Source organism: Arachis duranensis, chromosome 9 (genome assembly GCF_000817695.3).
Source record: "Arachis duranensis cultivar V14167 chromosome 9, aradu.V14167.gnm2.J7QH, whole genome shotgun sequence".
Lineage (NCBI taxonomy): Eukaryota > Viridiplantae > Streptophyta > Magnoliopsida > Fabales > Fabaceae > Arachis > Arachis duranensis.
The window spans coordinates 102,889,624-102,916,933 of record NC_029780.3 but is presented as its reverse complement, the minus strand read 5'-3'; the positions used below and the strand labels follow the sequence as shown (position 1 = coordinate 102,916,933).

General features: G+C 32.0%; 2 protein-coding genes and 1 long non-coding RNA gene across 3 annotated transcripts in view; 2 read left to right on the top strand and 1 right to left on the bottom strand.

Annotated features, from left to right (window-relative positions):
• Positions 1-6,660, top strand: part of LOC107466470 (ATP-dependent DNA helicase SRS2-like protein At4g25120) — a gene marked incomplete at its 5' end in the record, with an annotated part of 6,990 nt that extends 330 nt beyond the window's left edge. Inside the window, 23 exon segments of the mRNA XM_016085447.3 lie at positions 1-19; positions 273-471; positions 787-843; positions 949-1,054; positions 1,148-1,281; positions 1,395-1,469; positions 1,616-1,741; positions 1,841-1,972; positions 2,072-2,155; positions 2,627-2,740; positions 2,872-2,972; positions 3,093-3,159; positions 3,494-3,544; positions 4,068-4,145; positions 4,399-4,605; positions 4,685-4,723; positions 4,830-4,901; positions 4,990-5,014; positions 5,017-5,132; positions 5,299-5,507; positions 5,616-5,709; positions 6,090-6,140; positions 6,583-6,660. The exon segment at positions 1-19 is cut by the window's left edge and continues 25 nt beyond it. Of these exon segments, the coding sequence (XP_015940933.1) occupies positions 1-19; positions 273-471; positions 787-843; positions 949-1,054; positions 1,148-1,281; positions 1,395-1,469; positions 1,616-1,741; positions 1,841-1,972; positions 2,072-2,155; positions 2,627-2,740; positions 2,872-2,972; positions 3,093-3,159; positions 3,494-3,544; positions 4,068-4,145; positions 4,399-4,605; positions 4,685-4,723; positions 4,830-4,901; positions 4,990-5,014; positions 5,017-5,132; positions 5,299-5,507; positions 5,616-5,709; positions 6,090-6,140; positions 6,583-6,660 (2,234 nt within the window).
• An 83-nt stretch (positions 6,661-6,743) lies between these two features.
• Positions 6,744-7,730, top strand: LOC107466554 (uncharacterized). Its single transcript, XR_001587743.3, has 2 exons — positions 6,744-6,977; positions 7,420-7,730. It is a non-coding gene; the product is annotated as an uncharacterized LOC107466554 (long non-coding RNA).
• A 525-nt stretch (positions 7,731-8,255) lies between these two features.
• On the bottom strand, positions 8,256-11,963 carry LOC107466558 (uncharacterized). Its single transcript, XM_016085545.3, has 8 exons — positions 11,380-11,963; positions 10,794-10,933; positions 10,535-10,634; positions 10,338-10,436; positions 9,851-10,198; positions 9,659-9,751; positions 9,367-9,573; positions 8,256-8,902 (listed from the first exon to the last, which is right to left on the bottom strand). Exons 1-8 carry the CDS (start codon positions 11,905-11,907, stop codon positions 8,657-8,659), a joined length of 1,761 nt encoding a protein of 586 aa, XP_015941031.1. The 5' UTR covers positions 11,908-11,963; the 3' UTR covers positions 8,256-8,656.
• Between the last annotated feature and the right edge of the window lie 15,347 nt (positions 11,964-27,310).

The window sequence follows — 27,310 nt, the reverse complement described above, 5'->3', positions numbered from 1 at the left end:
GTCGTTCACATGCAGAAAAGTATGTTACCCTGAATTTGATGGACTGATGAAGATTTTTCTCTCACTTACTGGAACTAGAGTTGATTTTTCTTTCTATCTGAATGGCAATTATTGCAGCTGTCTTTATTCATAATCCATCCATGATTTTGCTAGAGAAAGGGGAGGAAGAAGTAGAACAAAAGAATTAAAAACTAACGAAAACATATTAAAAAGTTACATGGCACTTCAGATTTTACTATGTTGCTCAAGTAATTCCTAAATTTATATTGCAGGATAGGTCGTACATCTGAATTCTTAATATATGGGCAGGGACAACAACGAAATGCAGTCATTGAGGCCATTCGATTATTAGAAAATGGAAAAAATAGGTCAAAAGATGGTGCATTGTTGGTTGGTGAAGAGTCCAAAGGCATACTAACACCCAAACAGTTCAAGGATAAGGCAAAGAAATGGCAAAAGTTTGTGACTCAGGTTTGTGGTTCTTTTTATAGTTCTATTATTCATTAGTATAATCTGCCTTGTACAAAGAAGTCTGTCAAAAAACTTGATAGTTCTTGACCTGGGACATTTTATCCTACATATGGTTAAAGAGCCGGAAGGTTCAGCTGTTTGGTTCTATTACATGATTAGGCTTTAACTTTTAAAACTGTCCTTTACAAGGCCACGTTAATTTTTTCACTGAACGAATAAGGGTCTTCCTCTTTGAAAAAAAAAAAAAAATTCTTATTCTGCTGATATGTTAATTTGTTAAATTTTGGCATGGTCATATGTAATACAACATTTCAGGCCAAAGCCTCGGGAAGAACTTCTGCTGATTATTGCGAACTGGGCAATGAGATAGGCGTAAGCTAATAAAATTTTTTTTTTCCTGACAGTTGCATGCACACACAGACACAGACCCTTGTTCTACTTTAGCTACTCTAATTCTTTGCCCTGGATTTTAATCAGGCTGAAATTCTTGTGCATTACAATAGCATATTAAAATCTTGTAATGCTCTGGATTATCATGACTTAATCAGCTGTTCAGTGAAGCTCCTCACTGATTTTCCTGAAGGTAAGTCTTTTCTGAAACACACAATTAACTAAAATATCTTCACTTGTTACATTTGGTTGTGCTAACGTTATGCTCATCTAAATTATTTATTAGTTTTCAGAGAGTGTCAGGATTCATGGAAAGCCATTGTTATTGATGAGTTCCAAGATACCAGTACCATGCAATACAAACTTCTGAGGATTCTGGCCTCCCATCATAAAATAACAATTGTCGGTGACGATGATCAGGTTTAAATATTTTATTCTTATACCTGTAGAAGTTTGAGAAGTTGGTGGTCACATATCTGTACATTTTTCCCTGTCTAATTACTGGTCTAACCAATGTCTTTTTTGCTTGACAGTCCATTTTCAGTTTCAATGGAGCTGATGTTTCTGGATTTATGTCCTTTCGCAAGGATTTTCCTAACTTCAAAGAGGTGTCTGTTGTCCTTGTGACATGTTTTTATACTACAGTTTACTCATAATTGGATATGCTGTATAAATTGACAGAAAATTGCACACGAGATAATCTTATTAATTGTCTGCACTAGCAAACTTGCATAACTTACCTTTTTAAGTTCAGATTAGGCTTAACAAAAACTACCGGTCCACACGCTGCATTGTAGAAGCTGCATCTTCTCTTATTCGAAATAATGCTAAGCGATGTCAATTAAAGAATGTTCTTACTGATAACTCTTCTGGATCCAAGGTACTTATGCCTTGCTATGCGCTGTTTTGTAAAGTATGCTTTATAGTTTATAGTGATTTCTTGTTGATATGGCAAAACAACTTTGATAATAATATGCAGATAGTTGTAAAGGAGTGTAACAATGAGGATGCACAATGTGCATTTGTTGCTGACAAAATTATAGAAATTTCATCTAGTCATTCAGAAACTACCTGTTCTTTTGGTAACATTGCGATTCTTTACCGTAGGCAGGTGAGGTTGTTGTTGCTTGCTATTGTAACTTTGTGCAAAAGTAATTACCCTACATTTGACTGAAGGAATGGTCTTTCGTACTGTTTCTTTCTGTTTCAGATATCAGGAAAAGCCTTTCAAATTGCGTTTCGTGATAGGAAAATACCATTTAACATTCATGGGGTGGCTTTTTACAGAAAAAAGGTCTTCTTTTTTTCCATTTGAAGTAAAAATGATGATGCTTGCTAGTTTACAATTGTTAATATGTAAGTGATTTGTGCTTTGAATACTATTCAATCCAAAATGTAGTAACAGATAACATGATAATTTAGGTTGAGATTATCAACAATTACATATGCTTCATCCCACCTATATTTCCCAATCTGTGCTAAGAAATCAATGAACTTCCAAAATTGGCTGCACCATTTAACTGGTATATAATTCAATGGAATGTGATGGACTTACATATTATGTTTTCCTTGCTGTCTAAAATCTAAACAAGTGTACATTGAAAATTGACTGGATGATCCCTATATGGGGTACACTCAATTTCTATATTCTTAAGATCTTGAAAATTTTATGTTTATGATATAATAACTACATAATTTGTGAATTATTGCCTCTTTTTCTTTGCATGCATGTCATAAATTGTTAAATTTTCCTCTCTTATAACAGGTCGTGAGAACTATTATTGCCATGCTTAGAACAGCACTGCCTGATTGTGATGATAGCTCATATATCCGTGTCTTTAAGGCTTTACTGCAATTTGAGAAAGATCAAAAAAAGAGGGTACAAGTTTTATAAAGATTTGTAGTCTTAACATGCTTAAGAGAGCATATACTTTTGGTTGGTTTCTATATTTTCTTCAGTTTATGGAAATCCTTTCAGCATGTAGTTCCAATTAATTTTTCTATTTGCAGGTGATTGATCATATCAACAAGATTTCAACTATTAGAAAATGCAGTTTCATATTAGCTGCTAGTGACATATTTAGTGCAAAGATTTCTGGTACCTTTAAAAGGTTTGGGGAAAAAAAATTACTCATATACATGTGTTTTTTGCATTCTTGTTCCATTGTATAGTCTTGAACACTAGTTGGTAATCTTGGTATAACGACTTTTGGAGCTCTCACTGATTATAGGAGTGAGCTTACCCATGGAAGGAAGGTTCTGACTACTCTAGAGATGATATCGAAACTTGTTCTCAGGGTAAATGTTCTCTATAAACTATTATCTGTGATCTAATATATTGATGTTCGAATTTTGTTGGTACTAACATTTATTAGTCTACAAAGTGAAGAAATTGTGGGATTGTTGTTTTTGTACCTTTCTTCTTCTCATAGTTTTCACTTTTACTTTGTAAGAGAGCATTCTTTGTTCTCTAATTATTTTTCATCTCTTCCTTACTATCATCTGACCCCTTAGAAATGTCACATGGCTTCTGAGTGATTAACGTTCCTTCATGATCCAATGATTATTTGACTTTCACCTTTCATAATATAAATTTCTCACTTGAATGGATGCCTTGGCTATTTGATGACAGGAAAAATCAATCTCAGCTATCATAACTAGTGTGGCAGACTTGATACCCGAGGTTCGTCTTACCAGACAGATGGAATCATTTTCTTGACATGTGATTATTGTTATTATTTTCTTAAAGTGGTGCAATCTCCTGATTTTTAGTTGTTTGAACTTGTTCTTTTTTGTTTTTAACTATATTCATGTATTTTGTTGGAATGTAAATAATGTTAAATTTAAAGTTCTTTATAAAAATTGATTTATAGCTTTTCATTGGGGGAAAAAAACTTAAGATAACATCTCATACATAGTGTCTCTAACCCCTCTTGAATAATGCTAGATCAGGGAGGAAGGATGCTAGATTATCTTTGCAGGGTTAGATATCTGTTGGTTGTCCAATTTAATCATAGGATATACTTTGACACCATCTTAAGATTGTGGGTAGTTCCACTCCTAAAGCTAGCTCAACGGGGAAAGGATGCTAGTCACTTGACCATATATCCTTGAGCAATGTAGTAGAACCTAATTATAATATTGTATAACATCATGATTTTCAAGTTAGAAATATGAGGTCACTATTCCGTATGCTTTGAATTTAGAAATACCTTCTGGAGAAACGGGCAAGTGTTGATGTTGATGGAGGGACATTGCTGAATGAAGACTACGATATCAGATCTGTAAGTATTTGATGCAAGAATAAGTTCAGGATCAACTATCATTTTGTAGTTGGGAAAATGTTGTTGTATTTATATATGCTGAAATAGTATTTTAGTAGTCAATAATGTTTATATATCTTTGCATTTCTAGGTAACACACTTTCTCTACAAAGTTATGCATAGCCCTCTTCTCTACTTTGTTCTACTTTGCTTCTCACTTAGACATTCTTACCCAGTTTTCTTCATACATTGCTTGAATTGCTCCTTTATTCAGGTTCGTCAATACTTGCTGGATGATGTCTCTGAGTTTTTGTCTACTAAATTTCTCGAGATAAAAGAGGAAAGGGAAATATCAGAAGACAAAGGCTGCAGTTTTATGCTGAAGGCATTCCTAGATTTTTTATTTGAGCGCGAAACAGAGAACTTTCGTGCTCGGAGGAAGGATAATGAAAATTCTGTGACATTGACAACCATTCATCAGGTACCTACATAAAATAGTTTGTGAGAATTGGTATTATGCTCCAAAGTAATCCATGTTTAATCTTCTTTGACCTGCACAGGCAAAAGGTTTAGAGTGGGATGTTGTCTTCATAGTTAAGGTGCATTAATCAAATATTGATTCACAGCGAAAAGGTTTTGCAGTTTACAAGGTAGATTCGTCTTCTCAGCACTTAGTCATTGCTGATGATTTGTTATGTAAAATAGGTAAATGAATCTGAGATTCCTCTACTACATGATTACAAAGGCATTATAAAGGAGACAGGGGCATTAGTTGAGGTAAATTCTTATTGCTTGATAATTGGATGAATTATGCACTTATTCCTGTCCTTTACTAAATTGTTTATGATTCTCAAATGGTTTTAAGGAAGAAAGACGTTTGTTATATGTTGCCAAAAAATTCCCCTTTTTTTTTCTTCTTTTTCCGAGTTGTCTAATTTTCTCTCTTCACAGATGCTTCAACCTTCACGATTTCTGAGAGAAATCCCCAATCATCTTTTAGAGGTTCAGGTACATCATGCAAACTATTGTGACTGTTTATCAAGCTTTGGATGTGGTTTAGAGTCATTATTTATCGTCACAGGAATTATTTTTCCCTCTAAATCTTGCAATTCCCTGTTGCATCACATCAATATATAATTATGCCCTCAATGAATAGTATTACATACTTTTGTAGGGCGAAATGAATATACAAGTACAACTAAAGCAAGAAGCTGTTCAAAAGGAAAATACCAAGCTTAATGCCAATGAGCTGCTAAAAGAGCAACAGTTTGAAGAAGAGGTGGTCCCCATGCCTAATGACTTACTCAATAGTCATATTACCGAGTCTTCCAATGAGCTTGCAGAATTTGAAGAGGCAAACAATGGGAATACTTTCTTAAGAAGGTTCCTCTTCCATATTATGAAGTTATATTATACCATCATCTCTTGCGTATATAAGCAGTAATTGATTTTGAAAAACTAGTTTTGTTAATCTCATGTTATGTTCCACAGATTCAATGTTGAGGACAGATCTGTTGTTTCCCATTTATTCCATAAATGGGCCAAGAAGAAAGCATTTCAAGATCAAAAGAGATTGCTTGACAAGGTGATTATAATGCGGGGTACACGCGTGCGCGCAGAATTTTATGTTTTCCAGAGCTGAGATTTTCCATCTGAAAGATTTAAGTAATTATTTTCAACTTGTGATTTGTTTCTCAAAAATAATCAACCTAATATAAATTGTTTCCAGTTGATCTATTGGAACAGCACTTTGAATATTGTTAAGGCCATCTCTGCGATGATTATTATAGCATGAATAATTTCTTTTTACCAAAGTTCTAGCTTGGATATAATATGAGAATCGGTAAATGATGTAATTTCAGGGATGGTGCCTTATGAATTTCTGGAATTCTCTTAAATGCACACATGACAAATATAAATAACCTTGTTTGGCAACTAAAGTCAGTTCTGCTACTGTATATACAGGTTGGTTTTGTAATTGAGGAACGCCTTAGAGATAAGAGAAACAAACACAAGGTCTGGCAAGAACTATAATTTTACACTGCTTGTTTTTTACTGCCTATCAGGCTATCACTCTATCTTACATATTTGTTTCACATGTTTAATCATGTGGTATGGCATTCATTTTTGTTTGACATTTACTTTTACTTTTGAGAGGACGAGCTTATATTTATATTCAGGATCTGCTATACATTTCCAATACCGCAATTGGAATTGATATCGGTAATTACTTAAGATGAAGGGGTTGTTTGGGTTTATATGCTCATCTTCAAAAAAAAAATATTTATCTAAATCCCTTTTATCATGCAAAATACTTGCCTAAGGCTACAGAAGTCTGTCATATATTATTCTCACTACCTCCATTGTTGTGTTCAAGCTTGTGAGATAACTGGCTATGCTGTCAATATCTTTTGATATCTGTTTCTCATTTCCTTTTTATTTTTATTTTTTTGGTCAGGATTTGTTGAATAAACTAAAGTTGTGTTTATGCTCTGAGGAGGCATTTCAGTATGCTCAACATGTAAGTGCCTTTTGAAGTTGCTGAAGCCAGACATGGGCTTCATTTCTACAATAATGGCAGAGACATTTTTTTCAAAAAAAAAATTGGTACTTTCAAGAATACTTAACCAAATTATTCAAACCCTTCCTATTTATTTTCCTATATTACAGGGTGGTTTACACAAAAACTAGAGTTGATTTTGATACCCTAATATAAAATATCAAGCCATGAATTTTCACGTTGTTTCTGATATTGAAGTGTGAGGTCTGAGTATATTTTGTATTTTTCAGGAACATTTCTTGAAGCAGAAGATTGAGAATGCGATGGGTTCGGCAGCACCAACTGGTAAACAGGTAGAAACTTTTTGGTGAATGGACATATTAATCTTCTCATGTCCGTTATTTCTGGTACATTATTTTAATGAATGACAAAATATAAAGATATTCACCTTGAGAAAGTTTATAAAAATATAAAGTCTGTTTGTGTGTGCAATTCTAATAAGTTGTTCATTCTGAATTTCATACGCTTTTGCCTTGTTTTTATGAGTATAATTGGGCAATATAATCTTAACCTGGTTCCTCTACAGTGGACATTTGAGAGAATAAAAACATTTTCTAAACCGTTCACTACCTATTAATTTATCCCCATATTTTTTTGTTTTGTTTTGTTAAATACAACCCCAGATTTTTTATCAACGGTTCACATACTACATTTCACTTTTTAAATTGCAACTTGCATGATAGAGGAGAGATCTGAAATCTTAGGGATGTAATAAAGATATTATTTGTTTGGCAGATTTCTTATTTGAAAAAACTAGGTTGCACGGTGACCCCTACGTCAAAGCTCCATGCGTCCCATCTTATTGAACAATACAAATCATTGTAAAAAATTTAGAAGTGCTATCTTTTATTTCCCCTTTTCCGGCCCCATTGTAATGTATCCGTGAGTATTGGAAGCCCAAGCTAGTCCTCAACCTTGTATAATATATTTCCTAGGCTGCATCCAACTTTGGTGAAATATGTATATAGATGTGCTATTTTAACTTATATAATGTAAGGTTAAAATTTTGCCAATTTCTATGTTATGGACCAATTACTTTCGTTACTTATCAGTTTAGATCTCTTCATATTTACAATGCGTACATGTTATGAATTCTGAAATAAATTGTTTTTAACTTCTCCAAACTGCTAATTATTAATGTATCAAAAGTTATTATTAGACAAAAATTATTATGGAATAGGTTCATGAATTTGGATCCTTTAGAGTAAAATAATTGACAAAAAAATATTATGGAATAGGTTCAAATGAATTTAGATTATCTAAAGTAAAAAAATTAATAAAAATTAAAAATTAATTACTATTAAATTTATCACTTTCATTTTATGATTCTCTTTTATTTTAATTCAAAGATGATTAATATACTTTTTCATTTTATCAATCTCCGCATTTTAAAAGAGTTTAATTTAGTTTAAATATATTGGATTATTGCTCCACATCCTGGATTACGATGACGCATTTTGTTTCAATTTAAAATTATACTGACTTAGAGGATGACATCTTAAGAAAATATGAAATGTTTTCTAGCTTGATGTTTTGTATATTGAATGGGAAAGAGAGAGACAGATGCCGGATAAGAAACATAAACTTTTAGTAGATTGTCAATGATCAGTTTTCACCGGGTGAGTTCTTTCTACTCTTGCTGGTAGACATAGAACATAAAGTTGGAAACTAAAATCAGATAGTACTTCAGTTTTCCCCCATATTAGATCTTTACAATTAAAATAGAACATGGAACATAATACTAATATAATTCTTAAAACACCATAGGCCAAAGCAGTGAGAGAACCTTCACTAGTTCTTTTTTAAAGAAGAAAGAAATGGGGAAACCAATGGCTGAATAAATACTCATTTCCTTTAAATCCAAAAATTAGTAGCTTAAAATGATCGAATACAAATATCCTATAACCTAAAACCGATGAGTTCAAGAAGGCAGTTCCTTCCAACTGCGCCCCTCAAAATATAAAAGTATGAATCAAAGGCCAGGAATAGACTCGAGATTGTACTTTTCTGGAAGTTCAATTTCTCTTCTCTCTTGTAATTTTGTCTTCGTAAAGCTATCAAGCTTTTGCAGGTATGTTGGATTAGGAGGTGGGCTTGGATTGCTAATTCTACTGGCGAGAAAGCGGTGGATCAGACCCCTAAGAAAAGGGGCCATAGTTTCTGGTTCATATTCCAAGTAATACATGATCCCTCCCATGCAGAGAGAAAATAAGAAGACCTGTACCAGTTGAAAACATAAAACAAAAGAGAAAATTTCAATCCTCTTAACATAATGGGTCATATAACCCCAAAAATGACAAAAACATGCATCAGAAAGGGATTAATTATGTCATACATAAATGAGTGGTTTAGCCATGGATAGAGAATTCCCTTAATTACATTTTTAGTTCCTAAGAGTTAGACATGATACAATGGTTAGGTAACTTAGGTTGTTGCCTTGTTCCCTAATCTAAGCCTAAGGGTCGGAGGTTCAAAATCCAAGACACAGTTTTATGTCCTCAACCTCATGCACCAGGTCACCCTTTTGTTAATTCTTGTTTTTCATTTCTTAAATTCCCTTAAATAAAGTTCGTACATCGTCTGATTACCTAGATGGACACTCAAACTAAGACAAATACCATAAGGCCTCAAAAGCAAAATTGAGTTTCATAACAATTCAGTGTGAAGTAACTTGAGGCATACCTCAGCATTCCTGATATCTGGAAGCAGGTGCCTGTTAACCAAGATATACCATAATGAATCTACAGCTCGGGGAAGAACATATAAAGCTAGTTCGCGGCGCCTCTCTTTTTTCTCCAATAGCACTGATAGTGCAGCTATTCCACCTGATATCCAATATAACATCTTGTGATCTTTTGATGCAACTTTCCTATATAAACACACAACTGCCTGGAAAACCAAAAAATACTTTAGGAACAAGAAGAATATCACATTTGCCCATTAGAAACCAACAAGAATAATAACAAACATACACCTGATAAATTCCAACAAAAGCAGATAAAAAGGATGTGGAGCGAACAGCGCCTTTAATGGCAAACCAGAAAGTGCGGAAAGGCGCATCAGTGAACTGAAAACAAAATCTTCATCATGAGAAAGAGAATGCCCCAAATAAAAATGTCAATGACAAAAGTTAAATATGTTATTTTGTAAGTTTGGTAAGAAATACCTTATGTAGGCGCAGAACAACAAATGGCACAAATGTCAAAGAGAAGTAAAGTGGAAAAGTTTTTTTAAACGTTGCTGATGTTGCCTTTGCTTGATGAGCTAAACATGAATTTGTTCCAGGATGGATGATAGAACAGGGAATAATGGAGGGAAATTCTTCTAACTTTATGTACTCAGATTTTCCTACGCGGGATAAGTAAGCATGCAGTGAAGCAACGTCAACTGCCTGACCTCTACAGTTTTCCCTTATAGCCTTGTATACAGGTGCTGCAACAGGCCCGGTCTTCTGAATAAAGTCCTGATAGGATTTTGGCAAGCTCTCAGGACGCATGACGAAGCCATACATAACCTAAAATCAATTTTGATTGACAAAATCATCATAGGAACCCGATTTAACATGACAATAGACGAGAAGTAACAGATTTTTAGTCAGATACTTTATGTATTGACTTCTTGGTGTTCTTCAAAATCTTGAAAGATTTGAATACCTGTGCACAAGATAGGGCAAAGAGCAAAGTATCTCCATGTCTCCAATGACTTCCCCAAAGGTGGAACTTGTTCTTGGATTTTGCAGAATTATAAGCACACTGATATATAATAGTATGTATAAGATAAGACTGGTGCCTTCAGATCATTTTGAAATATGATAAGAATGTTAAATAAATTGATGTAAGCCTTCAAATACCTGGGCTACCCTAGCCAAAAGATATAGTGCTAGTGTACGCCTCCTACTTGAATCATTTAATGCTAGAATTGAAAAACCAGCAACCGAACCTGCTAAAATTCTGCTCCATCATCCCCTTAAACGAAGTCATAAATAAGCAATGTGTGCAAATGTCAACGGCGCAAAATAACATTCAAGCATTTACATACAGCAGAATGAAAAGCTTCAAAAGAGTTAACTAACTAAGCTACAAAAAAACATTGTCATTACTGCAACTTACGCATTCCATGGCGTCTCTTTCTTTCTCAACTTCCGCAGCAAGCATCTAAGCCCATGATATGATCCAGTGAAACCACCAAAAAGTAGACCAATGCGACATGCTTCCTCCCTAACTATTAGATCTTTTTCCGAAACAAGTTGCTGAAACAAAAAAGACATGCATATGATCATGTTTTACAATTTGCATTGAAGTACAGCATGTAAAACACATAAATGGACAAACATAGTATATCTCCATTTTTGCATCCTGCCACACAAATATTACCTAAAAACAACTGAAAGCTACAAAGCTTCAACCAGCCCACTTAAATATTACCTAAGAAATTTGAAAGTGCAATTATTTCAACACCTAATTTTTTTCATTCACAAGAACACAAACCATCCTTAAAAAAATAGTCGGGGGGAAGATACTGACTTCTTATCAAACTGACATACAAACGAAGAATCCAATTACAACACCAGCCACATGAAATTGAATCAAAGGTTCGCTCCCATGACTATACATCAATGTAAAACGGAAATTCAAACCCTAATTTCATGCATGATCATGAAATCTTAGATATGATCAGAATCAAGATTTAACGGACCTTAAGATCGAGGAGGGAAGCGTAAGACTGGCCGCGAACGAGCTTGAAGGCGCGTAGGAGGATGCCGATGCCAACCCTGACGCCATACGAGAGAAGGAAGGTTTGGCACAGGTTACCGATAGCGTGGGCGATGCACGACTCGTCGGGGCCGTGATCGCACGGAGGCAAACCTGCCGTCGGCGAGCAAGGGGGTTGCTGGTGGTGGTGGAGGGCGGCGGCGCGTCGCTGGCGGCGTTGGAGCTCCTGGATGGCGTCGCGGAGGCGCTCCTCGGCTTCCCGGAGGCGTTTATCTGCGTCGGAGTTGTCGGAAGGCGGAGGAGATGGGGGCGACGGCGATTCCATCGCGAATTGGTTGGAGAGAGAGTGTGAGTGAGAAAGTAAGAAAGGTTTTTCGCTCAATTTGCCATAAAAATCCAGAGAGGGAGAGAGTGTGTATGTGTGTGTGAGGATGAGGTGGTTGTTAGTTAAGGTTCTTATATAAAGAGACTTGTTAACAGTAAGTGATATAAGAAAGATGTTGGATTTCATGAGTTTCTTTCATCTGATATTCTGATTTGATTTTTTGCGTTGGACTTTGTTTTCTATTAAGCAGCAACATCCCATCGTAATCCTTCTTCCCTTGCGTTCTTGTTAATTATTACAGTTTTATTTTTCACGTTTTTCTCACTCCATCGTTTGCTTTCTCACGTGTAATCTGACTTATTAGTGTGTGTTTAAATTATGGTTAATCAATTGAATAAAAGTGTTTGATTTCGAATAGAATTAAGTTTGTATTAATGTAATTTATGTTTGATAACTCTATGTTAAAATTGATTTTGATAAAATAAATATTATTTGAATAATATTATTTAAAATATTATTTTTAAATAGATAATAAGTGTAATTATCTATGTATGTGATAAGATTGAAATTATAATTTTAAATTATTTTTTTAAAATTAATTTAAATTATAATAATTTGATTAATAAAAAAAGTAATATGTTATTTATTATTTTTTTTAATCTAGTGTTAATTGGATTAACTCTAAAATAGTTATTAATCGATTTTAATAATTTATTTTTTTAATAAATCAGACATATATACTAAATGTGATCATAAAATAGTTAAATCTACCAACAAATATATTGGCTATTATCACACTATAAAACAAATTAAATATAAAAGCTACTAGCACGTACTTATAAATATATAAAATCGTACCGTCTTTGATTCGTGTAAGGGTTTACTTATCAAATCAATTTAAAATATGAATAAAAAAATTTATAAAATGGACCTTGTATCACTTGAAAGAATTATGAAAAATAATCAACTTACCTTATCATCCATGAGAACTATTTTTATGTAAGTCGTCTTGTTCTTGTCAAATTTAGATAGGACTTTCCATAACCTTATAATTCTTGGCTTTATTTTTCAAACTTTTTCATTACATAATCTACCATAGGTAATACTATTGATAGAATCGTAGTTAGTATCCCTTAGGTATGAAAAATAATAAACAGAAAAAGTTCTATGTCTGAGGTACGAATTTTTTAGATGATAAATAATTGTAACAATTCACTATTATCAAATATATACATACACTAATTATACACGGTAATAATTAGCAAATATTTTCAATGGAAATACTTGCTACAATTAGGTGAAATTATGTCATTATATTTTATTAACCTTTATGATTAATTCAATAGAGATACTTACACAATATATATGTTATCGACATTAATTATATGCCAATATTTTTAAGAAAGAGCTAAAAGAGGAGATATATAAATATATAATATTATTACTATATAGGAAGCATACATAAATTGATACTTTTTTTATTATATTATACAACTTAAAATTATACTATTATTTTATTATTAATTCTAGATACTTGCTATAATTATATCAAATTTAATTATGACTCTAAATAAATAAAATAGATAACATTTAATATTATTTCTTTTCTTTTTTACATTCAATATTTACTGTAAATATAAAAAGTAAAATAATTAATAAAAAATATGAGCAGAAAATAAAACATATTAATTAAAATTCAATTTGTTATCTAATTAATTTTGTGTCCATATGATATAACTTTACAAAAATATTATGAATCACAACCTTTTTTATTCTACAAAAAAATTACTATATATAGTCTTTAGTAATACAAAAAATAATTATAAGGATTAATTATTGATATTGATATTAATCACAATTGATTATTGATATCAAAAGTTAGTAGCACTTATAAATCTATAAAATCATACTGTCTTTGATTCGTGCAAGGGTTTACTTATCAAATAAACTTAAAAATGGACCTAGCATCACTTGAAAGAATTATGGAAAATAATAAACTTACCTTATTATCCATGAGAACCATTTCTATGTAAGTCGTCTTGTTCTTGTCAAATTTAAATGTAACTACTTTTCATAACCTTATATATTAATTTTGTTAAATAATTCTATATATATATATATATATGTATGTATGTATTACGGTAGTTTTTCTTAATATATATACATATGTATAAATAATTCTATACATATACATAAATAAAAAAATATATGAATTATATTTTGTTAAACTCTATGTTACTGATTATTAAAAATATTTAAATCACATATATTAATTATTTTTTGTTATAATTATTTCGTTTTATATATAATTATTTTTTATTCTACAATCATGTAATACTTTTTTATTTTTTATATCCATATATATTCTTTAATCCCGACTCCATTCATACGCATATTAACAGATTTTTTTCTAATAGTGATGTTTTAATTTTTTGTTTTTCTTTTTTTCACGTATCTTTTTTTTTAAATAGTGATGTTTTAATATTTTATTTTTTTAATAATTACATTACTAATTTGAAATATAAAATAAGAAAAAAAAGTTGATACATATATCCAAGAAAGAAAATAAACTTAAAAATCAGAAAAAAAAATTATATTAAAAATATAAAAGTAATATATTAAAAAAGAATAATCGTAATATATAAATTGAGTCAACAATTTAAATTTCTCTAAAATTAATTTAATCAAATACCAATATTAAAAATAAATTACTTAAATAATATTTAATCTATTGACATGTATAGATTAGAATCATTCTCGTAACGACAACCAACTCAAACAACATTGTAAGTTCGAACATTTAGAATTCGTGCAAATTCAGACCATTCCCTTATTCTTTGAAAACCTTCCGTATCCCTGATAGAGTTGAATCGCAGTTTGTTTTATGGAAAAAGAGTTACAGATGTGGCTTTGATGTGTTGGAGACCAAAATTCGGAAGTCACTATTTATATCTGAGTGTGACACCCATTAAACCCTAAAGGTCAAATAGAATAATATCTCTGATTTTATTCTCATTTAATTCTAAATCAAAAGTAATAATGACTTATTTAATTCAGCATTTATGATAATAAATGAAATGACCATTATATAAGTCATTTAATGTAAAATAGCTTAATTTGCGATTATAATTAATATATGTATTGTCCATAAATAGATTAAGAAATAATAATTTCGTAACAAAATAATCATTCAATTTGAATGATAATTAATTGATTGATAAAAATTATAATAAATTGTATGATATTTAAATAATTAATCAAATCAATTAATTGATATAATTAATTTATTATAATAAATTGACATTATTTTTAATTATAATAATATTCATCCTTAATAATTATTGTTAGAATTTAATAATTTTTCATGCCTTACAATAATTATCTATAAAAAAACATATATATCCTGAAAAAATTATTAAATAAATTTATTATTTTTTCCCTATTTTCACATTAAAAATTTTTGTTCTGCCTTTTTTAATTGTTATTATGTTATTAGAATTATTAAATAATATTAAAAAAATTCTTTAAAAATAGAAATAACGATGGCACCTTAAATAATTAATTCAATAGAACTAAATTTAAACAAATAAGATGATTCAATTAATTATACAAATAATAGCATATTTATAAATATTAATAATGAAAATAATCTCACTAATTATATGAAAAAATAACTAATTACATAATTGCATAATTTTCAAGATCCTATATAGTTGAATCTAATGGACAAATAAAAAAAATATCTATATGATAATATCATAATATTTTAGCATACTATAAATCATATTATAAATTTATATATCACATTATAATTTTAAGTCAACTCCTTAAACACATTATAACATAAACCATCTAAAAAGATACACCAAATTAACAAATATCACATGGGTCACAACATACACTCTAAATTGTCACGATATTTCAAATAAAAAGAGTATCAATACAGAGAAATCAATGAATATAACTAAAATAAAGAGCAACAAAGAGACACACAAAAAAATAATAATAAAGAAAATCAATAAAAATATTATTAACATATAAACTACATGCACGAACAATGTATATATTAATTGTGAATCACAAAAAAAAGACTATAGACACACATACACACATATATAAATTACATACACAAACAATGTATATATTAATTGTGAATCACAAAAAAAAAGACTATATATATATATATGAATTAAAGCACACATGACAAAATAGAATATTACAAAACAAAATTATAGTAAAATTATTTAAAAACAACGTAAAGATGACACATCTTTTTTGTTAATTAGAAGTTAAAAGAAAAAAAAGTATGCGCCTAATAATAAGCAATTAAAATAAACAAAAATTTTTAAAAAATAAAAAAATGAAATGTATAAATAAAGATAAAAGAAACAAAAATTAAATTATAAAAATTAACTGTACCTAAACACGAGAGAGAGAAAGGAGGAGGGAGGGAGAGAAAGAGAAAAGAAAGCGAATGAGTAAAAAATATTTGATCTTGTATAAATAAAGGGTATTGAGAAAAATAAACTAATTAAATTAATTCATGTATTTCGTTATTATATTTATTATTTATTAAATAATTTGATATTTACTCCAATCAAATCAAATGATGAATATAATTAACTAAATTAATTAATTGATTAATTGATTATAATAAATGGTGAGATTTGAATGTCTAATCAAATTAATTAATTGATATAATTAATTATAATTGATTTGCTTTAACGAATTAAATGAAATAAATCAGGAAATACTGTAAGATCCCAAAACCTTTGAAAAGTTTTATTATGATCAAGTCTCAAATCATATAGTTATTTATGGCCTTAATTTCAGAAATTATTTTATTAAAGATAATTAAGGTAAGTTTTGACTTATTGAATTTGAGATGAGTTATGATTATTATCCAATTTTATCATTATTGGATTATTTTCTATTTTTGAATTATAAAGTTGATAGTTATGAAATAATAAGGATTTTATATGATTTGGGTTAAATAATTAATATTTTAAATATTAATACTGCTATTTTGGAAAATAGAGGAATTAAGTATATTATTTCTGATTTTTGGATTTGGACTTTTCATCGAAAAATAATTTGTAAATTGATGAGCCAATAGTATTTTTATGCTTTATCATTGTTGGGTTATTCATGAAGAATCGACACATTACTTTCATTAGTTGGGGGAAAACCCAATTTTAGTATATTAAGTAGATTACTAAAAGGAATATGACATTAAATTATAATGTTTTTTTTATATATGTTTAATTTTTTTTAATATTTTCTTCTTATATGTTTTTATATAGTATATTTGTAGTATTCTCAATACTCTTTTCTAGTACGTTATAATTTTTTACTATTATTATTATTTATAGTTAATTTTTTTATTTAATTTATTTTATCTAATGGGATCAATAATTTATATTATAAAAAGATAATAATAAATATAATGCACAAAAAGTACCATTATAAAAATATATAATATCAAACAAAAATTAATAAAAAGTATAAATAATAAATAATAATAAAAAAACTCATATATAAAGAGAAATAATAAGAATTTTATAAATAATACAATAATATGTATAAAGGATAAAATCGGTAAAAGAAAAATAAATATTGAATGTCAATGGCTAAAAGTCAATTAATGTAACGCAGAAGTTAAAAATTATAGCTTCTTGTATACGTGGTTTTGTGAATAAAATCACTTCTGCCTTTACATAGAGAAAAAATTAGCCAAACAAAAAAAAAAACTTTTAAGAAGTTGTAACGTACTTTTTTCCTTCTAATGTGTTTGTCAAGGTTCTAAGAATCGGACCGGTCATCGAACCGTTTTAGTCACTGGTTCACTGATCCAACCGGTCTAACCGATAATTCAACCAAAAAAGTCGTTTTAGAATAAAATAATAAATAAATTATAAATAAACATTCTAAAATATAATTATAGTCTAATATAAATCTTAAAATATCTTCGAAATTTAAAACACTACATAAAATATCAACAACCTAATCTATATGATCTTATCAAAATACAAACTCAAAAATTAAATAGTAAAAAAACATATTTAAATATTAAATCCCAACATCATGACTTATCAATCATCAAAATCTGCAAGAACTTGTTACAAATTTGCTTTGATGGATTAGGATTAGAATTTGCAGCATCATTCGAAATTAATAAAAATTTTATTAATCTCTATTTGATTAATACTATTATCCATAACTGAAATTAATAAAAGTTTTATTAATTAAAACAAAATTAAAGACCAGCCACAACACAATGAAAAATAAAAAAATTATCAACATGACCATATTTAAATTCTGCCACCAATATTCAGCAACAAACAAAGCTAGCAAAACCAGAAATAATTAGGAGCCAACAACTACAAATCAAAGCAAAACCAACTACAAATCAAAGCAAAACCAGCAACTACAAAACAAAGAAGTATCCATAACCAGATACGAAATTAAAGACTAGCCACAGCACATTGAAAAATAAAAAAATTATCAACATGACCATATCTAAATTCTGCCACAAATATTCAGCAACAAATAAAGAAATAAAAATAACAGGACATTCAGCAGTAAAAACATCATTACCAACAACATTCAGCATTCAGCATTCAACAATAAAAATTATCATTTAGCAACAAACAGGGCATTCAACAACAAAGTGTCATCAATCAAATCCATATGATCTTATCAAAATACAATCTCAAAAGTTAAATAGTAAAAAAAAATATCTAAATATTAAAAACCAACACGAATATTTATCAATAATCAAAATCCATAAATTAGAAGAACCTTGTGACTGACTATTATTCGAACTAGGTGGATTAGGATTAGCAGAATCATTTGAATTAGGAGGACTGGCAGACGAATTATTACTCAAACAGGTATTATCAGCAACTGCTTCTTGATTAATACTTTTATCCATAACTAAAATCAATAAATCATAATCCAAATTAAAAAAAGCAACAGAACGGCTAGAAATCAAATAATCATCTATAAGACCATAGAACAGAATCAGTAACAAATCCATTACTCAATTTCAGTAACAAATCCATTATTCAATTTCAGAATCAGTAACAAATCAGTAACAAACGCACATATTAGAACAGAATCAGTAACATATCAGAAATTAATCACTAACTTCAGAATTCAGATTCACAAATCTCTAATTTCAGAAATTACATATTTGAGTAATTTGAAATTTCAGAGTTCAGACCACTAACCTTGACTGAAAGAAATTATAAAAGCTAGAAATTATAAAACCAATCAGAAATATGGTTAAAGCATTTCATCAAACATGTTGAGTGTGGTAAAATTAAAACGAAATAAGAGAATCCAAAGCTTAATTTCAATGTAACAGAGAAGAGAACATAACTATTGTAACTTTAATTTAGTCTATGAAAAAATCCAATCCACTACCAAATCAAAAAAATTACTTATTGTAGTAGAAATCAGAAGTTGCAGAGTTTGAAGAAGAGTATTAGTGTTGTCTGTTGTGTGAGTGTATTGTCTGGTAGCGGGTTTAGGGAACTCACGGTGGGGACAATAGAGAGCAGTTCGACGGCTAAGTGGAGCATGCGGGTTGGTCGCAGAGTTTGAAGCAGAGCAACGTGGCTTTCAAACGAACGCGAACTCGAACGGTGAACAACGAGTGAACGCGAATGGTGAACGCCAAGCGAACGCGAACGGCGAAAAATGCGAACGAAGACGTGAACGTGAACAACAAACAAACGGCGACGGAAGCGCGGCTGAGAAGACAAAGACGACGGACACCGAGCTCGAGGAAGCAACCGCGATCGGTAACAGCAAACATGGGTTGAAGACTTGGAGCACGAGGGAATCTAGATGACGGATGGCGAACTTTGAGTGCGACGGACAGCGGCAGTATACCCCTCCTTGTGGCGGTGGTGTAGGCTTACAGTGCTAGGGTTTTGTGGTTGGGTTTGTGTGATTTCTTTGACTGAAAGAACGAAAGGGTAAATGGGAGAAAGAAACGAAGGAGCTTCCCTTTTTGTGTAAACCGGCCGGATTTCAGTTCGGTCTGACTGGCCGGTTCTCGTCCGGTTCAATATTTTTTTGCCGGTTTTCTAATTGTCGCCCCCCAACCTTAAAAATTGGAAGAGTAATCCCACTGTTCATTCCACGGTCAATTTTTTTGTCATTGATGTAACACAAAATATTAAATTAAATACCCTTATATTTTTCAAGAAATGAATACTTCTTTGATCTCCTTCAATATGAAGCCGAATGAGCTCATCAGGAGGCACAAAAAGTAGAAGAAACTAATCTTTCTTTCTATACAACATAATGAAAACTTTGGTTGTAGTGACTGACCGGACCGTTAATATTGTCGGTTTGCAGTTAAACCAATCTGACCGGTCGGTCTGGTCCGATTTTCAGAACATTGGTGTTTGTCAAACACACCCTTACTTGTAAGCTAGATTATGTCTTCACTTTTTAAACAAAAAAGTTTTTATTATTTTATATTTAGATAAATTTTTAAAAACAAAACTTAAATATAAAAAATATTATAATAGTCGAAAGCACTTTAGAGTCAAAGACGAAAGATAATATCATATTTTATAATATATTTAATTTAAAAGACAGATAAAATATATATTTTTGTATATGTTTTTTAATAAAATTTTTGTATCAGTCTCTAGTTAAGACATATGGAGTCACATAATTTAGAGATCATTTTAATATTTTTTTACCCTTAATATATTTTGCAAATACCAAAATTTGTCCTTTTTTTATTAAAATCCTAGATTCATATTCTCCTTTTGGTGTTATTTCTTCGGACTCTTCCTCTTCCTCTATCTCTTTTTTTTTCTTCATCTGTGTTACCTTGGCTTGGTCATCCCTAAAATTTACCTCCATCCTATGCTTACAGGTATCGTAACTGGAGAAGTAAGAGTGAAAAAGATAAAAAGGCGAAAAAGATGAAGGAAGAATATGAGGGTAGAATAAAAAAAATGAAGGATTAAGAAAATAAGAAAGAGTATAAATGTGAAGTGAAGAAGATAAATGTTGAACTAACTGGGATTTAATCGAAAAAGATCAAAAGGACATAGAAAAGAGTTTTCTTTTATTATAAGATGGGATTTGATCGAAAAAATATTCTAATTTTTAAAAAAATCAAAAGGGTACATAATGTCTTTTGTTATGTATTTAGTTAATTGTATCCATCTTTCTAAATACAAAACAAAGATATTTAACAAGTTTTTGTCAATTACTTCTAAACATAATACAAAAGCATAAAAATATTAGAAATTGTCTCTGTTTCTTTGACCTTGTATCTATGTCTCTATATTTTTGTCTTAGGTATAACATTTAAATATTTAAGACACTAAAATGATAAAAACCGTAAATTTGAGCGACTACTTTAGAGATTTAGTTGGTATATGTAATAGAAGTATTAGAACCAAAATAATACTATAAGGATTTTTTTTTTAGTAATTATCCAAACCAGTCTCTGGAATTTTAAAAATCGAAAGAATCTCAAATTTTAAAATACACAAAATAGTCTCCAACGTTTATTTCTGTTAGACAATATAATCTCTCTACTAGTTTGATAGTGATTACTGACGTAAAGCATTAACTCACATACATAGCTGTTAAGTATTCACATGTGTTAGACCAATCCCATGGTGCAAAAAAAAATTAAAAGCTCTTAAAACAGTTATTGAAAAATTCTAAACATTCCAAAACAATTCGTTTGAAATTTTTTATCTTTTTCAAAAACCAACGTCTTATAATATTTTTATTAATCAGAATAATAAAATATTATTAAAAACTATATAATAAATAAAGAATATAAAAAACAACAAAATATATACTAAAAGATAATTTTGTTTATTAACTCTAAAATGTCATAAAAATATTATTTAATCATTAACCTATGATACCTACATAAATGTAATGTACAAACCATAATAATAACAACTAAATTTAAAAGGTCATTGCATTATAAAGATCATTGTTTATATACTTAAACTCCTAAGATATTGACCAAAACTTACACATTTGACTTCATAGGTAATATGGTTTGAATTGCATACAAATTTCGAAGTGTTACCCTTATAAGCATTTTGCACAAATATTCTCAATTGTTTATGTGAAAAATTTTATATTAAATGAGAGTTATTCTATCTTTTTAAATAATACTAGCACATTCCCTTCTTGATAATTAAAGAATGATCATTAATATGATATCTACAAATTAAATTAATATCTTGCTTGTCAAAAATAAATACAAATTTATTTATTTTAAATTAAATTTTTTAGATCACTTTTTAAGGCTTTGACTTTTTCTTTGTTTTTTTCCCAGACAGTGTGCTCAGAGCCCTAGGCATATTCTGTAACAGCATTAGGTCACTACTTTAAGTGCTCAGTCTCAAAGGTTACTTGACACTTTTACACCACAAGCATATGGTTAGGAAAAATCACTCTTTTGAGATTTAGATCACTTTTGACCCTCCTAACTATTGATAATTGTTTTTGATCACTTTTTCTCAAGCAACCAAAAACAATATAGGACCAAGGAAGAGAAAATACACAAGATTCGAGTTGTCAATCAAGCTCAGGTCTAATTACTGAATCGAGCCAATGATACTCTATTTCTGAATAGCTTTGGCATCTCACTATCCCTTGAAGCTTAGAAATATTGATGTTCTTAAGAACTAGAACTCAGATGATATTATTGATTCTCTTCTTTAGGCTCTAGTTGATTCTTGAATACAGCTTTTCTTTTCTTTGGTGCTTTGCACCTTTGAGCCTAGCCGTGACTCTAAGTATTTTGTTTTCAAGCTTAACTTGAAACATAAATACCACAAGCACTTAACTAGGGGAACCTTTTGGGCTCGACTTTTTCTTTGTTTTTTCTCCCAGACAGTGGTGCTCAGAGCCTTAGCCATATTCTGTAACAGCATTGGGTCACCACTTTAAGTGCTCAGTCTCAAAGCTTACTTGACACTTTTATACCACAAGCATATGGTTAGGGGAAATCACTCTTTTGAGCTTTAGATCACTTTTGACCCTCCTAACCATTGATACTCAAAGTCTTGGACCTTTTTCTTTTGATTTTTCTTTTTATTTCTTTTTGCTGTTTCTTTTGCTCTAAGAATTAATCTTTTTCTTGTTTCAGAGAATCATTAATATTTTTCTAAGTTCTTGTTCCTCGAGAACCAATATACTCAACTCCAACATCAAATATGCACGGTTAACTCATGCATTCAGAAATAGAGGTGAGGCCACCATGTCAAAGCAACTAAAACACACAAGGCATATATAACTCGAATCCTCAAGTACTTTATTATTACTATTCTTTTTAAAACTTTATTTAAATTTAATGGGTGGTACATGAGTAATTTTCAAAAAAAAAAACTTAAAAAATTTCAAAATTAACTTACTAAACTAGAAAGCAAGAAATCCTAACAGTGATCATGTAACTCAGAATGGGAAAACAGAAAATCAAATAAAGTACTAAAAACAGAGATAAGATAAGGGATATGAGGCTGAAACTAAACCACCTCAGTCATGGTAGCTACTGCTTTCTCTGGAGGATCCCTTCTGGAACTTCAACTCTTCCAATTCGCGCCCCTACTTCTTCTACTCCTCAGTCAGCTTATGAAGGATGATAGACTTGCTTCTATGTTCTTTTTTCAGTTGGTCTATGGTGGATATCAACTGTCCAATGGATACTGCCAGTTGATTCTAGTGCTCACACAGAGGGATACTTTGCTCTTGAGGCCATTTGGGCTGCTTCCTCTGAGGAGGGAGAACTGGCTTCTGAATTGGTGCTTGCCCAAGTTCCTGAGTGTGCTCCATGCTCTTCTTAGTGATTGGGTTGTCTACTGCAATAAATATATCTCTATCAATCTGGACTTTGGCTGCCTCACACAAGCTCGAGATGAGATGAGGAAAAGCCAGCCTAGAAAGGGTTGAGGTCTTTGCTGTGATATTGTATATCTCTAAATGGATTAACTGATGAACTTCCACTTCGTTATAAAACATAATGAAATGGATCATCACAGCTCGCCTCACAGTGACCTCAGAGCGATTACTAATGGGGAGGATGGAGCACTGAATGAACTCCAGCCAACCTCTAGCAACTAGCTTGAGATCATTCCTTCTCAACTAGAATGGCTGACCTCTATCGTCCTTCTTCCATTATGCTCTAGGGAGGCATATGTCTTTGAGCACTTGATCTAATCTCGGATCGACTTGTACTCTCCTGTTGAAAGAGTGAGGGTCATCTTTTGATGGAGGCAGCTTAAAGATTTCCCTTACTTTTTCCATTCCGAACTGCAGAGTCCTCCCTCGGTCCATGGTGTGCCAAGTTTTGAATTCAGGGTGCTCTTTCTTTTGTTTGTCCGTCATCCATAGATTTGCATAAAATTCTTGGACTTTCAGAACTCCAACTTCAGTTACGGGGTTGGCCAGAATTTTCCAACCCCTAATTTGAATTTGCTCTTGAATTTCTGGGTACTCATCAGCCTTTAATTCAAATTTTACTTCCGAGATTACCTTCTTCTTGCTAACAACATTGTAGTAATGTTCCTCATGAAGCTTGGTGTAAAACCGGTAGAGCTCGTAAGCAACTATTGAGGGAGCTTTTTCTTTCCTCTTTCTTAAGGATGATTCCCCAACCTTTGGTGACATGGAGAGTGAAAAATAGAGTGTCCCAACACCAAACATAAGACTTTTACTTGTCCTCGAGCAAAGAGAAAAGGAAAGAAAGAGATAGGATGTAAGGTGAAAGGAAGAAAGAATAAGAGGAAGAGATGTGAAAAGAGTGAAGGAAGTGTATGCGGATTTATAGTAGTGGGGTGGTGGTAAATTCGATCATGGTAGGGGTGGGGGAGAAATTGGAGTGAATATACGATTTATGGAGAAATGAGGTGAAAAGATATGAGTAGAATTTATGGAGATATGATAAAGAAGTAATGTGGATTCAGGGGGATTTATATGAAGGAGAAATAGTGGCAAGGATAAAAAAGATGTGATATGAAAAGATATGGGTGCGAATTAGGAGATTTGGTTGATATTCAAATCATTGGTGAAGCTACCCCCTCCCGTGGAGTTGAACGTCGTCTGGCGTTGAACGCTGAGAGTGACCCCCTCCTTTTTTTACACCCTTGGTGGCGTTAGACGTCCAATATAGATGTAAAATGTCCCAAGGAGACCAGATTGCACCAAGCAAATGTCCAATTTGGACGTTCAACGCCCATATGCCCACACCCTCCCTTTGGCACTGAACGCTAGGATGGCGTTAGGTGCCAGTAAAGGGTTTTCTTTTGAGTGTGCTGTTTTGTTGTCTGAGTGATTCTGTCTCTGTTCTAAGTATTGTACATGAACACAAACATCAAAAAACCTAGGAAAACATTGAAAATCAGTGAAAAATAAAATAAGATCAAACTAAACTAAAACTGAAATAAAATTGGAATAATTGAAAGGATACTCTTGGTTGGGTTACCTCCCAACAAGCGCTTCTTTACCGTCATTAGCTTAACAATCACTACTGTTAGGTCAGTAGGTGGGTGGATTGCTCGCGAACAATCTCATCCCCTAGGTAGTGTTTTACTCCGTGGCCATTGACGATGAATCCGTTGTCTACATTCCAGTCTTGAAGTTTTACATGACCATAGGGGGACACTCTAGTGACCACAAAGGGTCGTGATCATCTTGACTTGAGCTTTTTAGGGAATAGCTTGAGCCTAGAATTAAATAGCAAAACCTTCTGGCAGGGCTCGAAAACTCTTGAGGCTATCTTCCTATCATGCCACTTCTCTGCCCTTTCCCTGTAGACTTTGGCATTCTCAAAGGCAGCATGCCAGAATTCATCCAGTTTATTTAGTTGGAGCAACCTTTTCTCTCCTGCAGTCTTGGCATCAAAATTCAGAAACCTTGTTGCCCAGTATACTCTGTGCTCCAACTCTACTGGCAAATGACAGGCCTGACCATAGACTAACTGATAAGGTGACATTCCAATGGGGTCTTGAAGGCTGTCATGTATGCCCAGAGAGCATCATCAAGTCTCCTTGCCCAGTCCTTCATGGAGGTGCTCACTGTCTTCTCCAAGATTCTTTTGAGTTCCCTATTGGAGACCTAAGCTTGTCCACTTGTCTGTGGGTGATAGGTGGTTGCCACCTTATGACAGACTCCATACCTCTGCAGAAGTGAGTCCAGTTGTTTATTGCAGAAGTGGCTATCTCCATCACTAATCAGTGTCCTTGGGACACCAAACCTGCTGAAGATATATTTTTGTAGAAATTTCAGCACGACTCAGGTGTCATTGGTGGGTGATACTATAGCTCAACCCATTTGGACACATAGTTTACTGCCACCAGGATGTACATGTTTGAGTATGAAGGTGGAAAATGTCCCATAAAATCTATCCCTCACACGTCAAACAACTCAATCTCTGGGATCTCTTGCTGTAGCATTTCATGATTATGAGGAAGGTTTCCGGCCCTTTGACATTTATCACAGTTTCTTGCAAATTTCCGGGAGTCTCGGAAGAGGGTTGGCCAGTAGAACCCGCTTTGAAGGACCTTGGTGGATGTTCTCTCCCCTCCAAAATGTTCTCCATACTCAGAACCATGACAACGCTAGAGAATCTGCTAGGCTTCCTCCTCTGAGACACAACGCCTAATCATCCCATCTGAGCATCTCTTAAAGTGATAGGGTTCATCCCACAAGTAGTACTTCGCATCAAGCAAAAGTTTTTTGACTTGTTGTTTGGTGTACTCTTTGGGAACAAACCTCATGGCCTTACAGTTCCCAATGTCTATAAACTATGGCGCCTTTTGGATCACAAAGAGGTATTCATCTGGGAAGGTCTCAGTCATAGTAGTAGTGGGAAGTGGTGTTCCCTCCTCAGGTTCAATCCATGACAAATGATCAGCCACTTTATTTTTTGACCCTTTTCTATCTCTAATTTCAATGTCAAACTCCTGAAGAAGCAGTACCCACCTGATCAGTCTTGGTTTAGAATCCTGCTTGGTAATAAGGTACTTAAGAGCAGCGTGGTCAGTATAAATAATAACCTTGGAACCAATTAAATAGGATCTAAACTTATCAGTTGCATAGATAACCGCTAGTAGTTTCTTCTCTGTTGTGGTGTAATTCTTTTGAGCATCATTCAGAACATGACTGGCATAATACATGACATGCATAAGCTTATCTTGCGTCTGTCCCAAAACCGCTCATATGGCATAATCACTGGCGTCACACATTAATTCAAATGGCAAATTCCAATTTGGTGCGGTGTATTGTAAGTGGAGTCATCATCCACGAACCAAGGCATGGATGTCGAGGAGAGCGATGTCTATTAGGCACGACATAGACTACATAGAAGAGATCAGTATCTGTCTTAATTTATTAAGAATAATTTACGGTATTTCTGAGTTTCAAGGGATAGTGAGATGCCAAAGCTATTCAGAAGTAGAGTATCATTGGCTCCATTCAGTAATTAGACCTGAGCTTGATTGACAACTCGAATCTTGTGTATTTTCTCTTCCTTGGTCCTATATTGTTTTTGGTTGCTTGAGGACAAGTAACAGTTTAAGTTTGGTGT

Excerpts from the sequence above, each read along its gene's own strand:
- LOC107466558 (XM_016085545.3), bottom strand. The coding sequence starts at position 11,907 with ATGAAATCCAACATCTTTCTTATATCACTTACTGTTAACAAGTCTCTT. Across the intron at positions 10,635-10,793 it reads AAAGAGACGCCATGGAATGC|AATTTTAGCAGGTTCGGTTG; the intron begins GTAAGTTGCAGT and ends ATGATGGAGCAG. Across the intron at positions 9,752-9,850 it reads TTGTTCTGCGCCTACATAAG|TTCACTGATGCGCCTTTCCG; the intron begins GTATTTCTTACC and ends TTTTGTTTTCAG.